This window comes from Rhamphochromis longiceps, linkage group LG7, assembly GCF_057381845.1.
Source record: "Rhamphochromis longiceps isolate RC_006_pf linkage group LG7, R_longiceps_female_GT1.1, whole genome shotgun sequence".
In the NCBI taxonomy this organism is placed as follows: Eukaryota; Metazoa; Chordata; class Actinopteri; order Cichliformes; family Cichlidae; genus Rhamphochromis; species Rhamphochromis longiceps.
In genome coordinates, this window is record NC_140563.1 from 48,158,321 (window position 1) to 48,177,536 (window position 19,216).

Consider the following 19,216-nt stretch of genomic DNA (forward strand, 5'->3'; position numbering starts at 1 on the left):
TAGAACTGATTGCGATGACCTCCAGCTAAATATAGAATGAAGTCCAAGCAACTGTTGACATATAAACATGCTCAGCCAGTCCATTGATTGTTCTTAATCAATTAGGCAGTTATCATTGTCACTGCCATTGCCATCTCAGTTATAGACCACATTTTATATTAATTTTTTTAACAACAAAACAGCTTAACAGTTAGGTTAAAAAAATCATTGGACAATGACTTTTTAAAAATGAATTACATTTTTAATGACTCTGTATGCCACCGCAGTGGAGTTTTCAGCAGACAATCAACATGTTATTGAAGTGCAGATTTTCACTTTTTCTTTTTTTGTTTGTTAATTTTTATTTTGATCATGTAAATAATATAAAGAAGTTCATTTAGCAAAGAAAAGAAAAATGCTATATAAAAGAAAGCAAATACATTTCAATATTGCTTCATCTGTTCTGATTCAGTTATATATCGAAAATGGGTGGGAAGGATGTAAAAAAACAAAACAAAACAAAAAAAGCATTTTATTAACTGTTATACCAATTATACCAATTTTTGTGCACAGCCCCTTATGTTTTAAAGATTAAATTGGAGGAGATGAAATCAATATTGAAATGTGGTAAAAGAAAATATGGAAAAGAAAAATGCACACATCTGAAGCATAGCACATCATCTGTTCAGTATTGTGGCAGCATGTTCATATACAGCTGCTAATGGAACAGGTCATTCGTGTTTATTGATGACTGCTGATAAAAGTAGGAGGATGGATTCTGAAGTGTATAAGGCGATATACTCTGCTGAGATTAAGCCTAATGCCAAATCATTGCAAATACTTTTCATAGCAGAGAAATGGGATATTCTCTAACAGCCAAATCAGTCACTTGAATGCAACCTTGTAGGACATGTTTTTTCAATTACAGCTGAAGGCTAGGAGACCCTGCAAGACCCTCTAAAAGTGCTGTCAGTAAAGGCCGAGCAAAGCATCTCAAAGGAGGAAACACAGTATTTGGTGATGCCCAGAGGTTCTCTACTTCAGCTAGTCATTAACTGCAAAGGATTTTCAAGTATTAAAAACAATACTGATATTTAAAATTATATCAGATCAATATGAATATCAAATGGGCCTGGCCAATGTATAAAAATGTCTCCAGTTCATGAACAGTTAATGAAATACTCTTGTCAAATCCTTGGAAATAAAGCTGAAAGTCTGAACTTTAATCACATTTTGAATGTTTGATTTAAAATGGCCTGGCCTGCATTAAAATTAACATTGGGGGCCGATAGAGGCAAAATTACATAAAAACGTGCCAGTGTGCAAAAACCTACATACCTAAATATAAATGTGCACAGAAGAAGGTTGTAAAGTTGGATTGGTAATTTATATTCTCACTGGGAGTTAATTTATATGGGCCTTTAAACTGTGGAAGTACCTAACAATCCTCCTCTGCCATTCCATTATGAACACCACAATTATGTGGTTTTAGCTTACACTAGCAATTTGGCTAAGACATCTAATCCAAAGTTACTTGGGAAATAACCCCACATCATGCCAGGACGCTGATAAATGGTAAACAAAATGGACGGACATCTAGTTTCTGATTTTTTTTCCTCGTACAACAGCAAAAAAGGTAGATAGATGGTGACTGAGTTGTCAGTGTTAGATTAGCTTGCGACATTGCCTTCCTGCTACACAGAAGTTACAGTTTCACGATGGAAATGATTTCTAATTTGACAAAAATATATACAAAAAAATGGCAAAATCAAAATGAAGGTCATTACACAGATAACTGCTTGCGGTGTCAGTTATGCAATGAAAAATGTAATGTTCACTTTCAGTTTACGTTCAATGGACGTAATGCTGTTTTGATAGCCTTCTGCACACCCTTTCAGTTAAAGTGTCCCTAAAAGTGTTCTGAAGGAGAGTGAGAAGGAGATGAAGCTGAAGAGAGCCACGAGAGTAACACAGAGGTGTGCACACAGCGAGAATGTGGCGCACAGAGCAGAGAGGGGAGAAAGGAGGGAGAGTGGTGGGGTGTGCAAGGAGAGGCAAAGCAGAAAAAAGCCAATACAGAAGAGATGCGAAGTATGAGACCTGAAGCCTGAAAAATGGGAAATGTGTGGAGAATGTGAATTAGTAAAGTGAAGAGAACAGAGTCTAGAGTGGACAAAAAATAAATAAAATAAATAAGCAGTAAGAAGCCGTAAGCTGGAAGTGATAAAAACACTCAAAAGTACTGCCTTCTGTAACTTTTTATACATTTTTTATTATTATAATAACTGCATTATCCTTATTTTTTTATTTTTTACCCACTTTTTAAAATGCCCGCATAAAGCACAGAATGTGGTGAAGAGTTTGTTCTTAACTTAAGGAAAAACATATTTTGGTACAGCAGAAAAGAATGGTGTAGAAATCAAAATTAGTGGAGGTGGTTGTAATGTGCATTTTGGTGTAGGTAGAAACTAACACTACTAACATAAAAAAAATATATATATATATGGATTTATATAGTATAAACCTTTAGTTACAAGTATCTAGATAAAGCTTGGTAGAAATGAAATGCATACAGGGAGTGCAGAATTATTAGGCAAATGAGTATTTTGTCCACATCATCCTCTTCATGCATGTTGTCTTACTCCAAGCTGTATAGGCTCGAAAGCCTACTACCAATTAAGCATATTAGGTGATGTGCATCTCTGTAATGAGAAGGGGTGTGGTCTAATGACATCAACACCCTATATCAGGTGTGCATAATTATTAGGCAACGTCCTTTCCTTTGGCAAAATGGGTCAAAAGAAGGACTTGACAGGCTCAGAAAAGTCAAAAATAGTGAGATATCTTGCAGAGGGATGCAGCAGTCTCAAAATTGCAAAGCTTCTGAAGCGTGATCATCGACCAATCAAGCGTTTCATTCAAAATAGTCAACAGGGTCGCAAGAAGCGTGTGGAAAAACCAAGGCGCCAAATAACTGCCCATGAACTGAGAAAAGTCAAGCGTGCAGCTGCCAAGATGCCACTTGCCACCAGTTTGGCCATATTTCAGAGCTGCAACATCACTGGAGTGCCCAAAAGCACAAGGTGTGCAATACTCAGAGACATGGCCAAGGTAAGAAAGGCTGAAAGACGACCACCACTGAACAAGACACACAAGCTGAAACGTCAAGACTGGGCCAAGAAATATCTCAAGACTGGTTTTTCTAAGGTTTTATGGACTGATGAAATGAGAGTGAGTCTTGATGGGCCAGATGGATGGGCCCGTGGCTGGATTGGTAAAGGGCAGAGAGCTCCAGTCCGACTCAGACGCCAGCAAGGTGGAGGTGGAGTACTGGTTTGGGCTGGTATCATCAAAGATGAGCTTGTGGGGCCTTTTCGGGTTGAGGATGAAGTCAAGCTCAACTCCCAGTCCTACTGCCAGTTTCTGGAAGACACCTTCTTCAAGCAGTGGTACAGGAAGAAGTCTGCATCCTTCAAGAAAAACATGATTTTCATGCAGGACAATGCTCCATCACACGCGTCCAAGTACTCCACAGCGTGGCTGGCAAGAAAGGGTATAAAAGAAGAAAAACTAATGACATGGCCTCCTTGTTCACCTGATCTGAACCCCATTGAGAACCTGTGGTCCATCATCAAATGTGAGATTTACAAGGAGGGAAAACAGTACACCTCTCTGAACAGTGTCTGGGAGGCTGTGGTTGCTGCTGCACGCAATGTTGATGGTGAACAGATCAAAACACTGACAGAATCCATGGATGGCAGGCTTTTGAGTGTCCTTGCAAAGAAAGGTGGCTATATTGGTCGCTGATTTGTTTTTGTTTTATTTTTGAATGTCAGAAATGTATATTTGTGAATGTGGAGATGTTATATTGGTTTCACTGGTGAAAATAAATAATTGAAATGGGTATATATTTGTTTTTTGTTGAGTTGCCTAATAATTATGCACAGTAATAGTCACCTGCACACACAGATATCCCCCTAAAATAGCTAAAACTAAAAACAAACTAAAAACTACTTCCAGAAACATTCAGCTTTGATATTAATGAGTTTTTTGGGTTCATTGAGAACATGGTTGTTGTTCAATAATAACATTATTCCTCAAAAATACAACTTGCCTAATAATTATGCACTCCCTGTATCTGTCCCTGATCAGTGCTGATTATTCTTTATTGAACTGAATGATCTTCAATAATAAAGAGGAGGAGACACTGCATGACTAGTAGTAGGTTGGTTAGTAAATTAGTGTATTATCAGCTACAGCAGTATAAGATACACCGGTTTTGTGGATTAAATTTTTGCTCATACTTTGGTCTGACAAAGAATAAAATGCAATGCAGCCTCTACAAAATGGAAAGATTTTGTAAAAACCTTTTTAAAATATGAACACCTATCTGTGTGTAGGCCTTAGAGCGCACCATGTGATTTCAAAATTGACATTTTATTTAAATGACCTTTTGTTATGTCACAGTAATAAAAGCACAATATTAAAAGAATGAAACAAATAAATAACAACAAAAGAAAAAAAATAAAGGTCTGCACACCACAAACAGTCAACAATTCAAAAGCTGGACAAAACTTTGGAGGACCACAAAATATTTCTATTTCTGCATACAGACACTTGCCATGCTGGACATGCATTCAAAGCTACAACCACAGATATTTCACTTTTAGTGCTTAGAACTTACCATAACTGAGATGTGTAGCAGATGCATGTGTTCATGCAGCACGTGGGCCGGTTCCCGGGCAGTAGGTTGTGTGGTCTGAGCTAAAAGCTCAGACTCAGTCATGGACACATGGAAGTACAGTGTCCCATTTTCCAACCACTGCTGCTTCCAATGTACCTGAGAAATTTCTTCCCCAGTACCAGACATCTCTGAAAAGAACAAAGAGAGAGAGAAAAAAATGTTTTTTGCCTATTTTTTGTTTTTTATGAATAAGACAATGCACATGGACTGTCTGTGTGTACAGGACACGTTTTGCTAATGTTACTCTGTAAGGAAAACACATCCATTCAGTTGATCTGAAGAAACTAACAAATAACGGTAACATCATACGGGATTATGTGTGCATATATTTTGTGCATGGCTGCTCAGTAGAGCAGTACTGAGAAGCCTAAGGGAGCCTCCGATTACAAAGCTTGATACAGTATTTGTCATGTGGCTGGGTGACAAGGGCACAGACATCTACTGACATCTTCTATCGGTGGCAGGTAGCAAATGACAAATGGCTTTGGATACAGCTGGTTATTAACCTGCTGACTCTGGGTCAGAGGACACGGGCAGCAGGGGAGGGTTACATGAGCTGTGCTCAGCACTGAGACAGGCCTTTAGGTGCAGGGGGAGAATGCGCAGAACAGACACTGCATAAGAAAATGACAGTTCATCATGGTAGAAATCATGTTGTTATATGCACAGTTATAGTTACTTAAAAATATAGTCGTGTAGACCACAATTAATAACTATTTTCCCTATTTTATCCTTTTTACTAACTGTCGGGGGGAAGGGGGAGGTGGACTGCACAGAGGCAATTATTACATTTCACAAGCACAAATAATAATATTTTTGGTTATGATGATGATGAATTATTTGACAGTTTATACATAAATCCAATAAAAAACTGCTTTAAGTTATAATGCACATCTTAAATGCAACTCTTCTCTGTGAAAGTGCACTTGAAACGTCCACACTCTTGCAAAAGACCTGGGAAATGCTGTATAATTTTGCTGACTACAGCTTATGATAAAATTTTGTAGGGTGTGACATTCTTAAATCCTACAACTGCTGGCTATTCATCTCTTAATGTTTAATCTGCAGGATGAAGGGAGAGTGCTTTACCATCTCTCGGTGTGAGAGGTCAAGTTTTGTCTGCTGGGCCACCAGTAACATACCTCCTGTGATGCTACTGTCTCCTGCCAAGCTCCAGTCAATATTACCTTTCTTACACATTTTGACTCTGATTTTACACAACAGTGACAATGAGTTTGATACAGATTAAAAGTGTTCCTGTGTGGAAAAGTAAAAGACACAGTTTACAGTCACATGCAGAATAGATGGGAAGTTTCTAAAACAGTAGATGCTGTGAGGTTGTTGTGTATCTCTGTATGATCATTATGCAGATGAGGAAAGACTATTTTAAGACAAAAGAATGGTGTGTGTGTGTCTGTGTGTGTGTGTGTGTCTGTCCTTGTCTTTTGTTTTATGAGGCTTGTCATTGGGCATGAAGCCAGACGTTAGTGGGACATAGGTGTATGGCCTCAAGGTCTACTTGTAATTCATTAGGAGGCACATTATTAATGTGTACACGTGCATGAGTGCGTGCACATGTACACACTGGTTAAGTGTGTACACGTAAGCAATACTGCCAAACTGTGTCCAAGGACAGCCCAAAGAAATTCCAGTATTGCCGATTTCATAGACTAGGAAAGAAATGTCTCCATGAATCACAAAGTAATTATGGCACATCTTGATTAACCTCTTTTAAAATGCTTGTGACTTTTTTATTGGCTATCTGTTCATAAAGTTTCAGTAGGAGATAAAATACATTATAGAAATTCTGTTATTCACATATGTCTGATTCTGCATGGATAAAACTGGCCATGAAACACTATGCAACAAAAGTGAAAATACTGATTTGGCCTCTTAACTTTTCACAAGTTTGCCTAACAGTTGGAGGAGAACTACTGAAAGCTTAGCTTAAAATCCTTGATAAAGTCTTCTTATTCTTTTCTAAATCCTCTCTGCAGGTACTTAATGTATAAATGAAATCTATTCAGCACTCATTGTCAGCAGAACTCTTATTACAAAACCTGGTGATCATAAGTGCTCACTGTGCGTCTTACTGTGTTTCTCTCTTTGCCTAATTTAATCTGCTTCTCCTCAAGGATCTTTCATCTTTTCCTCCTCAATTTGCAAGCCTAGACTAGACGTGCTGAGTTCAATTTTGGACTTACTGTAGTTTCCACATTCTTTTAAATTTTGCCTTGAGCAAGAGTGATTTCCACTTAGGATAGTCTCTCAGAGTTATACTTTTGATGACACTGAGGTTTTCCACCAACACAGAGTAAGAACAGTAAGGCCTGGATGACAACACGATAGCTCTTCATTCTTCCTACACAAAATACTCAAAATAGTAATAATAATAATAATAATAATAATGATGATAATATTAACAAAGAAAAGATACAATAATATGTAACTAGTAAGAATCTGTCTGGGTTTTGGTTTGGGGTTGGCGACGGAGGGTTGAGACACACAATACACTGCTTTTCTGTTACAGTAAAATACTGACAACTCAGCAACTTAAACATGGAAATACACTTGAAATGTTACGTTAAGACATGCAGGGATTTTTTTGTTTTGGTTTTTTTCCCTCCCCTTTTAATCTGTAGTGGTTCAGTACAGAACCTATTTGGGGTGTGGCTTAACCAATTAGCCAATTAGCGAAAACACCTTGTTAAATGTCAGTTGGTCAGCTCGTTTATTTGTGAAGGTGTGATTGGTCCACCTGGAATTTTTTCTCTTTCTGTTTTTTATTTAAACACAAACTGTTCGACATTTTGCAATGACCTCATTGAAGCCCAAAAGCCAAAATGCGTTGGTCACTTAATAAAGTTGTTCCCTATTACTTGAAGTGACGCTGGAGTCATCACGTCATCAGATCTTTGTCTTCTCCATGCACCTTGGAAGTAGGTGAAGTTGGGCCAGAAATATTTGTTGCTAGCAGCTGGAAATGGCATAGTTAGAATGCACTCAAACTCCTCTGTCATTTTTAAACCTGTAACTGTCTTTTTTTGCAAAATTTGCAGTGGGCTCATTTATGTCTCTAGTGGTTATTGGAGGAAAACACATGTAGATGGCTCAGAAATTGCCAAAACAGTGGATGAAGGTTAGTTCCAATTATTTACCACAGAGAGCAGTAGTCAGTGGTGTAAGCTCCAACCCCTCCATGTTCCCGAATTGGATAAATGAAAGAAATAAAAAATAAAAATGGATAAATTGTGAAAAGACCTAAAATGGGTGAAACCAATTTAATCTGGCAACCATATTTGTTGTACAAATCTCCTTTACTATTATCCAAAAATGAAATACACATTGAAACATTTCACCGTGTACGCTGGCAGAGTATGCTGAACAGCAGTGCAAAGATCTGCAATGATGTCTTCCAGACATCAGCAGCAAAATCTAGGAACTGCTTGCTGACCATGAATGACACACGCACAAGAAAGATTTTAACATAGTGGTGGTTTGGGCATATTTTTCTCATTCAAAGCTTGAACTCATTTAAATACAATATCTCTAAAAATCTATGAGCCCACAGAGTCAAAATCTAATTCAGTGTCAATGGACCATCTCCAAAACATATTACCTAAATACATCTTTAAATCAGTTTTCAGTGCTTTTATTTCCAGCTCAGGGAAGAGCAGCAATTTTGGAGATACTGACTTTGCTATCAGAAATTTTGCTTTAAATTGAAGATGCAGTGTCCTTTAAATTCAGACAGCCACACTGCTTACACCTTACAGTATGACTCCTTCTTCAATATCACAAGTACTAATAGAAGAACAACTAGGTTGTATGAGTCCCTACCTGAAGAAGTCTGACAGACGTGAGTTTAAAATAGATCTTGTATCTAATTACAAAGGCGCTGATTAACATATGCATGCCCATACATTCACACATTTTTCTGCTTGCCTACAAAACAACTACATGTTCCCAAAAGGTTAGCATTCATCATTATAAAGGTGATCATAGCTGTGCAGTGTCAGTGATTGTGCAAACCTGACAGCTCCTTGACAGTTCGTCAGCTCTGCAACAACTACATGTCATCAACATTTACTTTGATGAAAGCTGGCACCCTAAAGGCACTTTGCTGCCTGTCATTACATACGTGGCATAAAGTGTCACTCTATGGCTGATTGCACCCCACATCTCACTGCTTAGGCTGCCTATAGTATGGATGACAACACAATAGGCAGATGAAAATTAAATAATTTACATGAGAAAAGGATGGAATCACTGGCTTCAAATTTCTCTGCAGAAAATGAAAGCGAGGACAGAAAAGGAGAGGTGAGAGTGTGTGTAATGGAGAGGCAAACAGAGTGGGAAACAGAAAAAGGGGAGAAATATTTAACAGTCTATATATTGCCATACCTTCTAGACATTCAAATTCTGCCACAAAACATTCCTGTCAGCTGTGACAATGGCACATTTGGTATGTTTTCATTTCAGTTTCACACAACTGTCGACTGTCAATAGAAAATGTTCAGAACAACCAGGCTTTAAAATTGTGTCTTTCACTAGCTGCTGCTGATGTGATAACCTTGTAAAATACCAATTACCATGTATAATAACCCTGAGTGCGGAGGACTATCTAGGCAAATCTAGGATGGGCTACAGTAGCAGGGTTCTCCTTCCAGTTTAATACCCACGCCACCCTAATGTCTCATTATGAGCACTAATGGAATAGCTGGAATTCACATAAAGATCAATTGAAATGAGCACAATTAAAAAAGCATAAGGGGTTTTTTTTCAGAAAATGTCAGTGTTGATTACACAGAGCTTCCACACACTTATGGTGATCACACTAGGTATAACAAAGTAATACGTTAGTGCGTTAACGATGATTTTTACATCGTTAAGTTCTGGACTTTCTATCGATCATTTAAATTGTGAAATAAGTGAAAACAAGTAAATGAGAAAGCAAGTACAGAAAAAGCTGTAAGTACAGTTCTACATTCAGCACATCAGACTGTTGCTGTACTTCCTCGCTCAATCTGCACTGTGGGATCCAATTCTGTTGACTCAACACCTGTTCCTCTGGATGACCTGGTTTTCACCTCACTTCCCCACATGCTCGCCACTGCAGAGGCCACTTTATACTCTTCAATGGCATTTCACAAAATGAAATGTTAAAAGACAAACATATCTACTAATAATATCACCAGTTTCTACATTATTACCTATTATCCCGGGAAGTTTTTAAAAAGGGTTTGAAGAGACTTCTGTGATGATTAAATGTGCTTAATGTAATGGTACTCTCTTAATGGCTCTATTATGTGAAACCATCTCTAAATTAATCATAACTTGGTGAGTTTGTTTAGTGACTATTAGAGTACATTCTAAATGCATATCATTACTGCGCTGCACACAGAATATAGCAAGGAAAACACCAATTACAGTTAATCTGTGCTGTAGGAAAACTATTACAGAACTTAAAACAATAACAACAATTTTGTCTCTGTATTTCTTTAAAAGCGCCTCTGAACAATCTTGTGCTAACGAGAACTCCTAACAGTGTAGTACCACTAAAGCTTTATAGCTGATGTATAAACCCATGCTACCTCCCACTGTGTTCGATCACAGCAGCAGCTGGTGGACTGTGAACTGACCACCTCTTTCAGAAAACCAATTGCAATTTTTGAGCCATCACCAGTCAGACTTCCAGCTTAAAAGAGAAGCTGACTTGTGATTTGAAAACAGGTAACCAAGGTTTGGGTAAAAATAGGACTGAATTGTAGTGAGTGACTTAAATTGAACAGATCGTTCATACATTTCCCCCCCACAGCAAAAATCATAGAAGTTAAGTGAAAGTAACTGTTCACATAAAAGGGGTTTTCAACATAGCAGGTGTGCTTTAACTTTGTAATGCTCAGTACTTGTAAAATCAAGTTAGAACTCATTGTTATCTTACAATTTACACACTTTGTCACTCTGTCAAGAACTGGAGTAAGAAGTATCACAAAAAAATTAAAAAAAGAGCCACACAGCACAGAACAAGCCAGGCAGAAGTAGGAAGCACAAGATTTCAAAGGCTCTGGAAAGAAAAGTGGTGAGAGGTGTGTCTGAATACCCCAGGACAATTGTCAAGACAGTGAAGGACTTAGCCAAGCTGGGAATTGTTAAAGAAAAACAACACTAGAACCCTGCACATGAATGGACTGCAAGATTGGAGACCAAGAAAAGCAGAAGATACTCCTTCAAATCAAACTGATGGACAACCTTGAGAAAGATTACACATACTGGAAATGTGTCCTTTGGTCAGATGAGACAAAACTAGTTGGCCACATAGTGAGTTGTACCTTACCCACCGGGAAACTCAGTGGTGGGAGAATTATCCTGTGTAGATGTTTCAGTGGTATCTCGAACTGTGAATTTCATCAGAGTGGAAGAAATCACGAAAAAAGAAAGATATATAAATTTTTTGAAAGAAACCCTCAAACAGTTAGCAGCATAACTAAACAAAAGTTACTGCTGGTGAAGAACAGTCACCTCAAGACTGAAGTGACTGTTACTGACTGGCTTTAATTCTACTGAACATCTGTGGAGTGAACTGAAGACCGAGGTCCATGCCAGAAGATCCAGGAGGAGGAAAATCTGGAGGACTTTCAGAGATTTGCTGAAATAAGAACGAACTGGAATTGCTCAGGACACATGGGGGTTAATAATTCTGTCCTCATTTGTACAGTGCTGTGAAAAAGTATTATTGACCTGAAATTCATTGTCACATAATTACCAGTTAAAAATATAAACCTGAGACTACAGTCTCATGCACCCAGTGTTAGGTGTAAAGTGTTACAAAACAATGCATTACTGTAATCACATTTCATTTTTCCGCAATGCAGTAATGTAACATGTTACTGTACTAATTTCAATATTTACAGTGCAGTTACAATTATGCAATCACTTGCACTACAAAGGTTCTTCAGTTACCTGCACACCGGACCGAAAGAAAGTGTCAAACAGACAATCACTTTTCTCCCTACGCACGTCCTGCTGCAGTCACCTGATTTTAGTTTGTGTGTGTGCAGGAGGATAATGGTGAAGTGGTGAAGCGATACAGCTTTTTCAAGAACAGAACTATGGACATAACTTTTAGTTTTATTGCACAAAAGGACAACAGCGCAATGATAAAGTGGAAACTGTATCCAGGAAACAATTGCAATATACTGCTAACACAACTTCTGCTCTTTGCAAGCATCTGCACAGACAGAATGCTAAAGAAAAGTTCATCTCTGGCTCTCTTCCAAAGTATGTTTTTTATCCTGTCTTCCTTCTCTCACCCCCATTCGTCACGGCAGATGGCCGGCCCTCCCTGAGCCTGGTTCTGCCGGAGGTTTAGTCCTGTTAAAAGGGAGTTTTTCCTTCCCACTGTCGCCAAAGTGCTTGCTCATATTGTAAGGTGGTCATATGACTGCTGGGTTTTTCTCTGTATGTATTATTGTAGGGTCTACCTTACAATATAAAGCGCATTGAAGCGGCTGTTGTTGTCATTTGGTGCTGTATAATTAAAATTGAATTGAACTGAATAGCCAAGAACCCAGAGAGATGATAAAGCTGTGAATGCCAAGCAGCCAGATTAGTATCAGGTAAAAAACTGATGATAAGTCAGCCTTGAAGCCTCCATTTCTACCTGTTCATATTTCTGCCATAGAACTGCTGTAGCAATGGCTTTGAAGACTCTTTGCATTGTGTTGTCAGGTTTGTGTTCATACTTAGGCTAAAAACTAAAAGAAAGATCATATGTGTGTCCATATTAGCATAGAGATTTGTGTTGTTGTCTGGGACTGTAGCCTAAGGTTTATATGGTTAACTGGTAATTAGAGTATGTGACAGTGTTTTCAGATCATTTATTGGAGTAACAAGAAATTAATGTAAAGAGTAGCATAACGAATTACCCCAACACTGCACACACCAACACAAATCCACATCCTAATGATGATACACATACAATCTTTCTTTTAGTTCGCATGGTGTTGAAGGTTTTGTCATCTATGTGATGCAGTCTTGGAGCTCTGGGGAAGGTTCACCACTGCTCACAGTGTTCTGCAGCCTTCAGACCTTTGAACATTGGCCAGGTTCTATTTAACTTCTTTATTCAGCTGATCTAGCAGTAATCAGTTCTTGGTGTGGCTGACGAAACTGAACTCAGATTTAAAAGAAAACTATGTTAACCCAAGTTAATTCACAATTTAAAAAGATGGGGTAACTATTTTGTCCCACAGGGCCAGGTAAGTGGTGACATAACAAATTAAGTCACCATTTAAACAAGTTATTTTGTATTTAATTGGGTTATATTTGTCTTACACTAAAATTCATTTGATGATCTGAACCATTTAAGTGTGACAAAAATGCACAAAACCCCAAAACAAAACAAAAAACAAGTTAAATACCATGAAAATTTTTTTTTTTTAAAGATTTTGTATTATTTTTTAATTTTTTTTATTTAACTAACTATAGATATTGTTTAACACTATCCAAAGACAAATGCAAAGCAAGAAAGGCACTATAAAACAAGATTTCTTTTACTGTTGAACTAACAGATCTCTAAGAACCTTTTTGTTAAGAGTTAAATTCAATAAACACATAGCTGTTTGTCACTGACCGCACTGTGTGGCTCAGCTGAAGCCTGGATTATCTCTCATTAGCATTGAATACACTATATTGTTTGTGTAACTATCATATCATGCCTGTGGGTATGCAATTCCATGTACATGCCTCCAAGTACTGTGTATGTATCTATCTATCTATCTATCTGCTCATGGCTTCATGACTTCACTAGAGCTCAAGTCATGATCATCTTCATTTTAAATATAAGTCAATATATTATTTTAATTTCTTTAAATGACATGTTTATTGGGTATTTAGGTGTAAATAGAAATGGACTTTTCTTCAGAACATTACCATCCCACTAAAAAGTACTTCAAGAGTAATGTGTGGCTCTATAAACACTTTGCTCATTGTGCTTTTTGGGATTTGCAAGGCAGAGTGCCAAAAAATGAGCAGGAGCCCTCCTATTCGTAATGTACTTAAAGTGACACATTAACAGGATAAACAGTCCCCTTATCTGCTGAGTGCATAGGCTTCTTCTAAAACACTACAATCCCATTAACAGGACCTATTCTGATTTCACATCTCTCCCATTCACTCCTACTATATGTAAAGCTTGTCCACTGATGGGAGTTGTCTGCCAGTGCCAATGTGGGAGGCTTCAATATAATAATACACACATCAGAATTTACTAATCCTTTGTTTTGGTCTCTTCAATTGAGACCTTGGTCAAGTTCAGTAGGTCACTCACAGTGAAGTCTGTTTCCAATTAAAGCTAAATAAAGGAAAAAAAATAATCTTAACACATACTGTTTAAGAAAGCTTAAATCCTCCTAATATGTAATGTGAAGGATAAAACCACTGCAGTTTTCTTGTTGCACGTTAGCAATTTCTGTTTATTTATTTATTTTTTTCAATTACTTATCTTTCCTTAGTATTCAAAGGTATACTTGTATACTAAGAAACTGGTCACAATTGAAATAGCTAAATATTTACTGATGGCACTGAATGTTTAGAAAGTGAAGTTGTGTGGGGGGGAAAGGAACAGAATGTAACAAAGATTTCACAGTTTGCAATCAAATCATATTTATCCCACAGATTAAGATATCATACAAGTAAAAGTAAGCTCATCCACGCAGTCTCGTTAAATTGGAATTATTAAAGTAAATCAACAATACACTGATAAAGTGTATATCTTTGATTATACTGACTAAGTTATTGCTCTAAACAGAAAATAATATGACAAATATAAAATAAAATAAAAAGTGCAACTGTTATTTCACTTCCTCTTTCAGGTAGAATTAATGTAGCATGGAGGTCTGGGAGAGTGCCTGTGGAGCAGCAGAGTGGGGTGATAGTTCCCATTTTCAAAAGAGGGACATGAGGGTGTGCTCCAGTTTCAGGAGTATTACGCTGCTCAGTCTCCCCTGGAAAATGTATTCATTTCAGGGTGTGGGGAAGGAGGCTCCAGATGATTGCATTGCTCCTACTGAATCCAAGGTTTGACAAAGTCTTTCCTGGCTGTGGAACAGCGGACCAAATTATTAAATTATCTTTGTAAAACTTCTCAAGGTATCAAGGGAGTCTGCAAGATAAGTGGTTCCAGGTCCATTGCCATGGGCCATAATGTCCTTGTATAATAAAGTGAGAGTTGTGTCTGCATCCTTGTAACTAACCATAGGTGATTTGGGCATCTGTTGCCTCAAATCATCTCACTTTGGAGGGTTTTGAAGCAACTAGGAGAAGACCGAGGGTCAGGCCATATATTTCATAAGGCTTGGGCAGGGAAACGTCTCTTGATCCCCCATAAAAATCTCCAAAGACTAAGAAAGATCTTTGCATTCTGCCATCATGACTTGTGTATGTGCTTCCAAAGGAAGCACTACCTTCTCACAACAAAAAACTGCTGATGGCCAGTGTGAAATGCCATTTTTGCATTGCAGACTTGTTTTTTACATTACTTATCCATGTCATCATGTGCCACATTTGCATGGCACTGGCCTAGCTGTTAGTTTGACAACTCAAGACTTTCATAGTAAGGCAAATGTCCACACAACATAGAAAATTCTTAGTGATAGCATGTTTGCAGCGTGCAAACATGTACAGTAACAGTAATGTTACCATTAGCTTTGAATGTAGGCCCAAAGGTCAGTGCTCTGTCAAACGTGCAATGCTGAGGAACACCACTCCAAATTAAATGAATAAATTAATAATTGCAAAGTCTCCTTCAAAGAGCTGAACTCGGGAGTTTTGTAGCACGAAAACCACACAGAAACCCACAACTCCTAAAATATGGGTAATACTATGCAGCCCTTTGCATTCATTGGCTCATCTAACTACTCAGAGCACTTACTTTGTGCTTTAATGGGGGGGGGGGCTCTAAATGTGTACATCTGTATAAAATGGGCTATGTAATAGTCTGATTTTAAAAGGTAAAACATCTTAATAAAAATGATCTTATTTGGTGATTTTTTTCTGTCTTTTTACCGTGAGGGACATGCTTAAGTGCTGGTATAAAAGCCAGAAGAAATGCTGTTTTGCCAAGAGTAACCTTGTAAAAATGTAATGGGATTTCTTCAATGCACCCAAAAAAGGTCAGGGATGATTTATAGGGGAAGTTCAACTTGAAATCTCATCTCATTATGTAGGAAAAGAAAAGGCTAAATAACCAAGTATATACCAGACTCTGAATATGATTGTATATGTATTCTCATCTTCTTATAGATAGAATAGAATAGAATAGCCTTTATTGTCATTGTGCAGAGTACAACGAAATTGGAGTGCCACTCCCTTGGTGCAGGTTTCAATAATAAATATAATTGTAAAATATAAAAAGTACAAAAAACAATAGTTTGTACAATATATACAGGATAGCAGCATAATATAATGACAGTGATGGTATGGAATAGGTTCAATTGTTTTTGTGCTTATTTACTACGGTGGTACTGTAGCTCTGGGAAAGAAGCTATCCCTGAATCTGTTTGTCCTGGTTTTATGTGACCTGTACCGTCGGCCTGACGGTAATAGTTCAAACAGTTGGTTGCTGGGGTGAGAGTGGTCCTTGATGATATTGCCAGCTCTGCTGAGGTACCGAGAGTTTGCAGTGACCTCCAGGCTGGGCAGAGAGCAGCCAGTGATCTTCTGGGCTGTGTTGATGACCCTCTGCAGTACTTTCCTGTCCGCAGCTGAGCACCCTGCATACCATGTTGTTATGCCGTACGTTAGGATGCTCTCTATGGTGGCTCTGTAAAATGTCACCAGCAGCCTCTCCTCCAGGTTGTTCCTCCTGAGCACTCTCAGAAAGTGGAGACGATGCTGGGCCTTTTTAACCACCGCCATAGTATTTGCAGTCCAGGAGAGGTCATCAGAGATCTGCACGCCCAGAAACCTCATGGAGTGTACCCTCTCCACACAGTTCCCGTGAATGTAAAGTGGGGCCGGGTCTGCTCTGCCCTTCCTGAAGTCCAAGATAAGTTCTTTAGTTTTCGTGGTGTTCAGTTGTAGGTTGTTAACTGAACATCACTCAGTCAGTCTGTTGACCTCATCTCTGTAGTCCGACTCATCCCCCCTTGAGATGAGTCCAACCACTGTGGTGTCATCCGCGAACTTTATGATGGTGTTTGAGAGATGGGTAGGGGAGCAGTCGGATGTGTAGAGCGTAAACAGGAGGGGACTCAAAACACATCCTTGTGGAGACCCGGTGCTGAGTGTGATGGTGCTGGACCGGTGGGGTCGAGTCTGACAGACTGTGGTCTATTTGTCAGGAAGTCCTTGATCCAGAGGCAGATGGGGGTGGAGAGTCCCAGGTGAGACAGTTTCTGGACCAGGATCTCCGGGATGATATGATTGAATGCTGAGCTGAAGTCCAGAAAGAGCATTCTCACATAGCTTCCTCGGTGCTCCAGGTGACTCAGCGCAGTGTGGAGCGCTATGGTGATAGTGTCCTCGGTGGATCGATTTGTCCTGTAGGCAAATTGGTGGGGGTCCAGAGTGGGAGGCAGACCGGCCCTGATGTGCTGACAGACCAGTCTCTCAAAGCACTTCATCACTACAGGCGTAAGTGCAACAGGCCTGTAGTCATTTGGGCTGGCCACAGCTGTCTTCTTGGCGATGGGGATGATGGTGGAGGTTTTGAGGCAAGGCGGGACGGTGTTTGATGACAAGGAAAGGTTGAAGATTTTAGTGAAGACTCCGGTCAGTTCATCAGCACATGCTCTGAGAACCTTTCCATGTATTCCATCAGGACCTGCCGCCTTCCTAGGATTCACTGACCTTAGAACACACCTCACTTGATGCTCCCTGAGTGTTAGTGTGCCAGTGCTGGGGGCGGGTGGAAGTGGTGTGGCAGCTGAGGGCCTGGTCGTCTCAAAGCGGGCGAAGAAACGGTTTAGATCCTCAGCCAGTGAGGCATCAGTCCTAGATGTTGCCTGGTTATTGCTTCTGTAGTTGGTAATGTGATTGATCCCCTGCCACATTTTTCTGGGGTCGTTGTCAGCAAAGTGATCTTCAATCCTCCTCCTATAGGCAGCCTTAGCTTTCCTGATTTCCTGGTGACCCTGGCGGTCTCGCTATCTCCACCAGGATGTTGTGTGTTCGCTGATAGTCGCCAGAAACATACAAACTATATTTAAAACCTAGGTCAATTAGGTTCTGGCGACTGTAAGAGATGGTGGCGTTGCAAACATTCAAAAATATCCACATTAAAAGTAAAAACGAGCACCAAACTGGAGAGCTAAGAGCCGCTGCACCCGTGCGCGCCGCCATCTTAAAAAAAAAAAAAAAAAGATGTTAGACATCATCCTCAAGTGACTAACTTTAGCTTGACAAGATGAACCTGACACTTCATTAGTAGATTAATCTGTTGTATGTGGCACAGGCTCCCCATTACTAGCATGATCACTATACTATTTCATTTACACACTTCACTTTGAAATGAGTGACTTATAACAGTAGCGGAAAACATTTTTCTTTTTTCCTGAGTTGTAATACACAGAAAAATAGAGGAGTGATGAGTAGACATCCTATTGGAGCCTACAGGTGGTGTTGGGGTCTTGAAGGGGTTTAAACAGCAGGCAGCACAGCAGGGCTACAGTGGAACTGACATTTCAAGCAAGACAACATTTGCAATGTAAACAGATCACCAAATTAGAGTGTGTGTTTGGCATATGATGTGAGGGCAGAGAGGTGTGTTAGTGTGTATGAGATATTGTAGCTTGGATTGACTGCTTGAACTAGGTGGCCGAATTGATTTGCTTTTCCCTTTAAATTGAACAACTTTCATGAGATGTGTGCGGCAAACCAACTATTAGTGTTCTGGAGATGGGGACCTAATTACTTATCTGAAATGTACAACAGACCAAGAGCATCAATAAGGCATGATTTTTACTTGAGTCTTTATTTATAGTTGTTTTGGGATTTTTTTTAAATGACAGCAACAAGCAAAAAAATTGCCACCTAAAGAAGTCAATAAGTTTTACTTTATTAGTCCTATTTTTTAGTTTTAGCATTTGTTGGGAAATTTTTTTTGCAGCTATTGCATTTTCAGTTGCTCCCTTATTCACAAAGGATCAGCATAGCACATAAGTGGACGTTCCTTCAGTCTCCTCTCAGAAATACAGGAATCTTTTACTTGCCAAATGTCTTAACCTCTGCAGTATGTAACCACTGGAATCTATAAATGTAAATTTTTATACTTGAATTAAAAATAAGTGAATAAAAAAGTTAGAAAAAATAAAAAATAAAAGTGTAAATAAATAAATAAAAAACAAGACTTTTTGTTCTAAAGCAACATTTTTCATCTTAACACCTGAACCATAAAATAATACCCAGAAAACTGAAACTGGAGCGTTTATCGAAACTTCTGACAAGGAAAAAGTAAAAAATACAAATTTCATTATAGATGAGCATATAGGA

The 19,216-nt window shown here is 38.8% G+C and overlaps 1 protein-coding gene across 1 annotated transcript in view; it reads right to left on the bottom strand.

Annotated features, from left to right (window-relative positions):
- The window catches only part of astn2 (astrotactin 2), a 306,591-nt gene that overhangs the window by 247,322 nt on the left and 40,053 nt on the right, over positions 1 to 19,216 (bottom strand). The window contains exon 2 of the mRNA XM_085413994.1: positions 4,664 to 4,851. Coding sequence (XP_085270120.1) covers positions 4,664 to 4,851 — 188 coding nt within the window. The remainder of the gene's footprint in view (positions 1 to 4,663; positions 4,852 to 19,216) is intronic.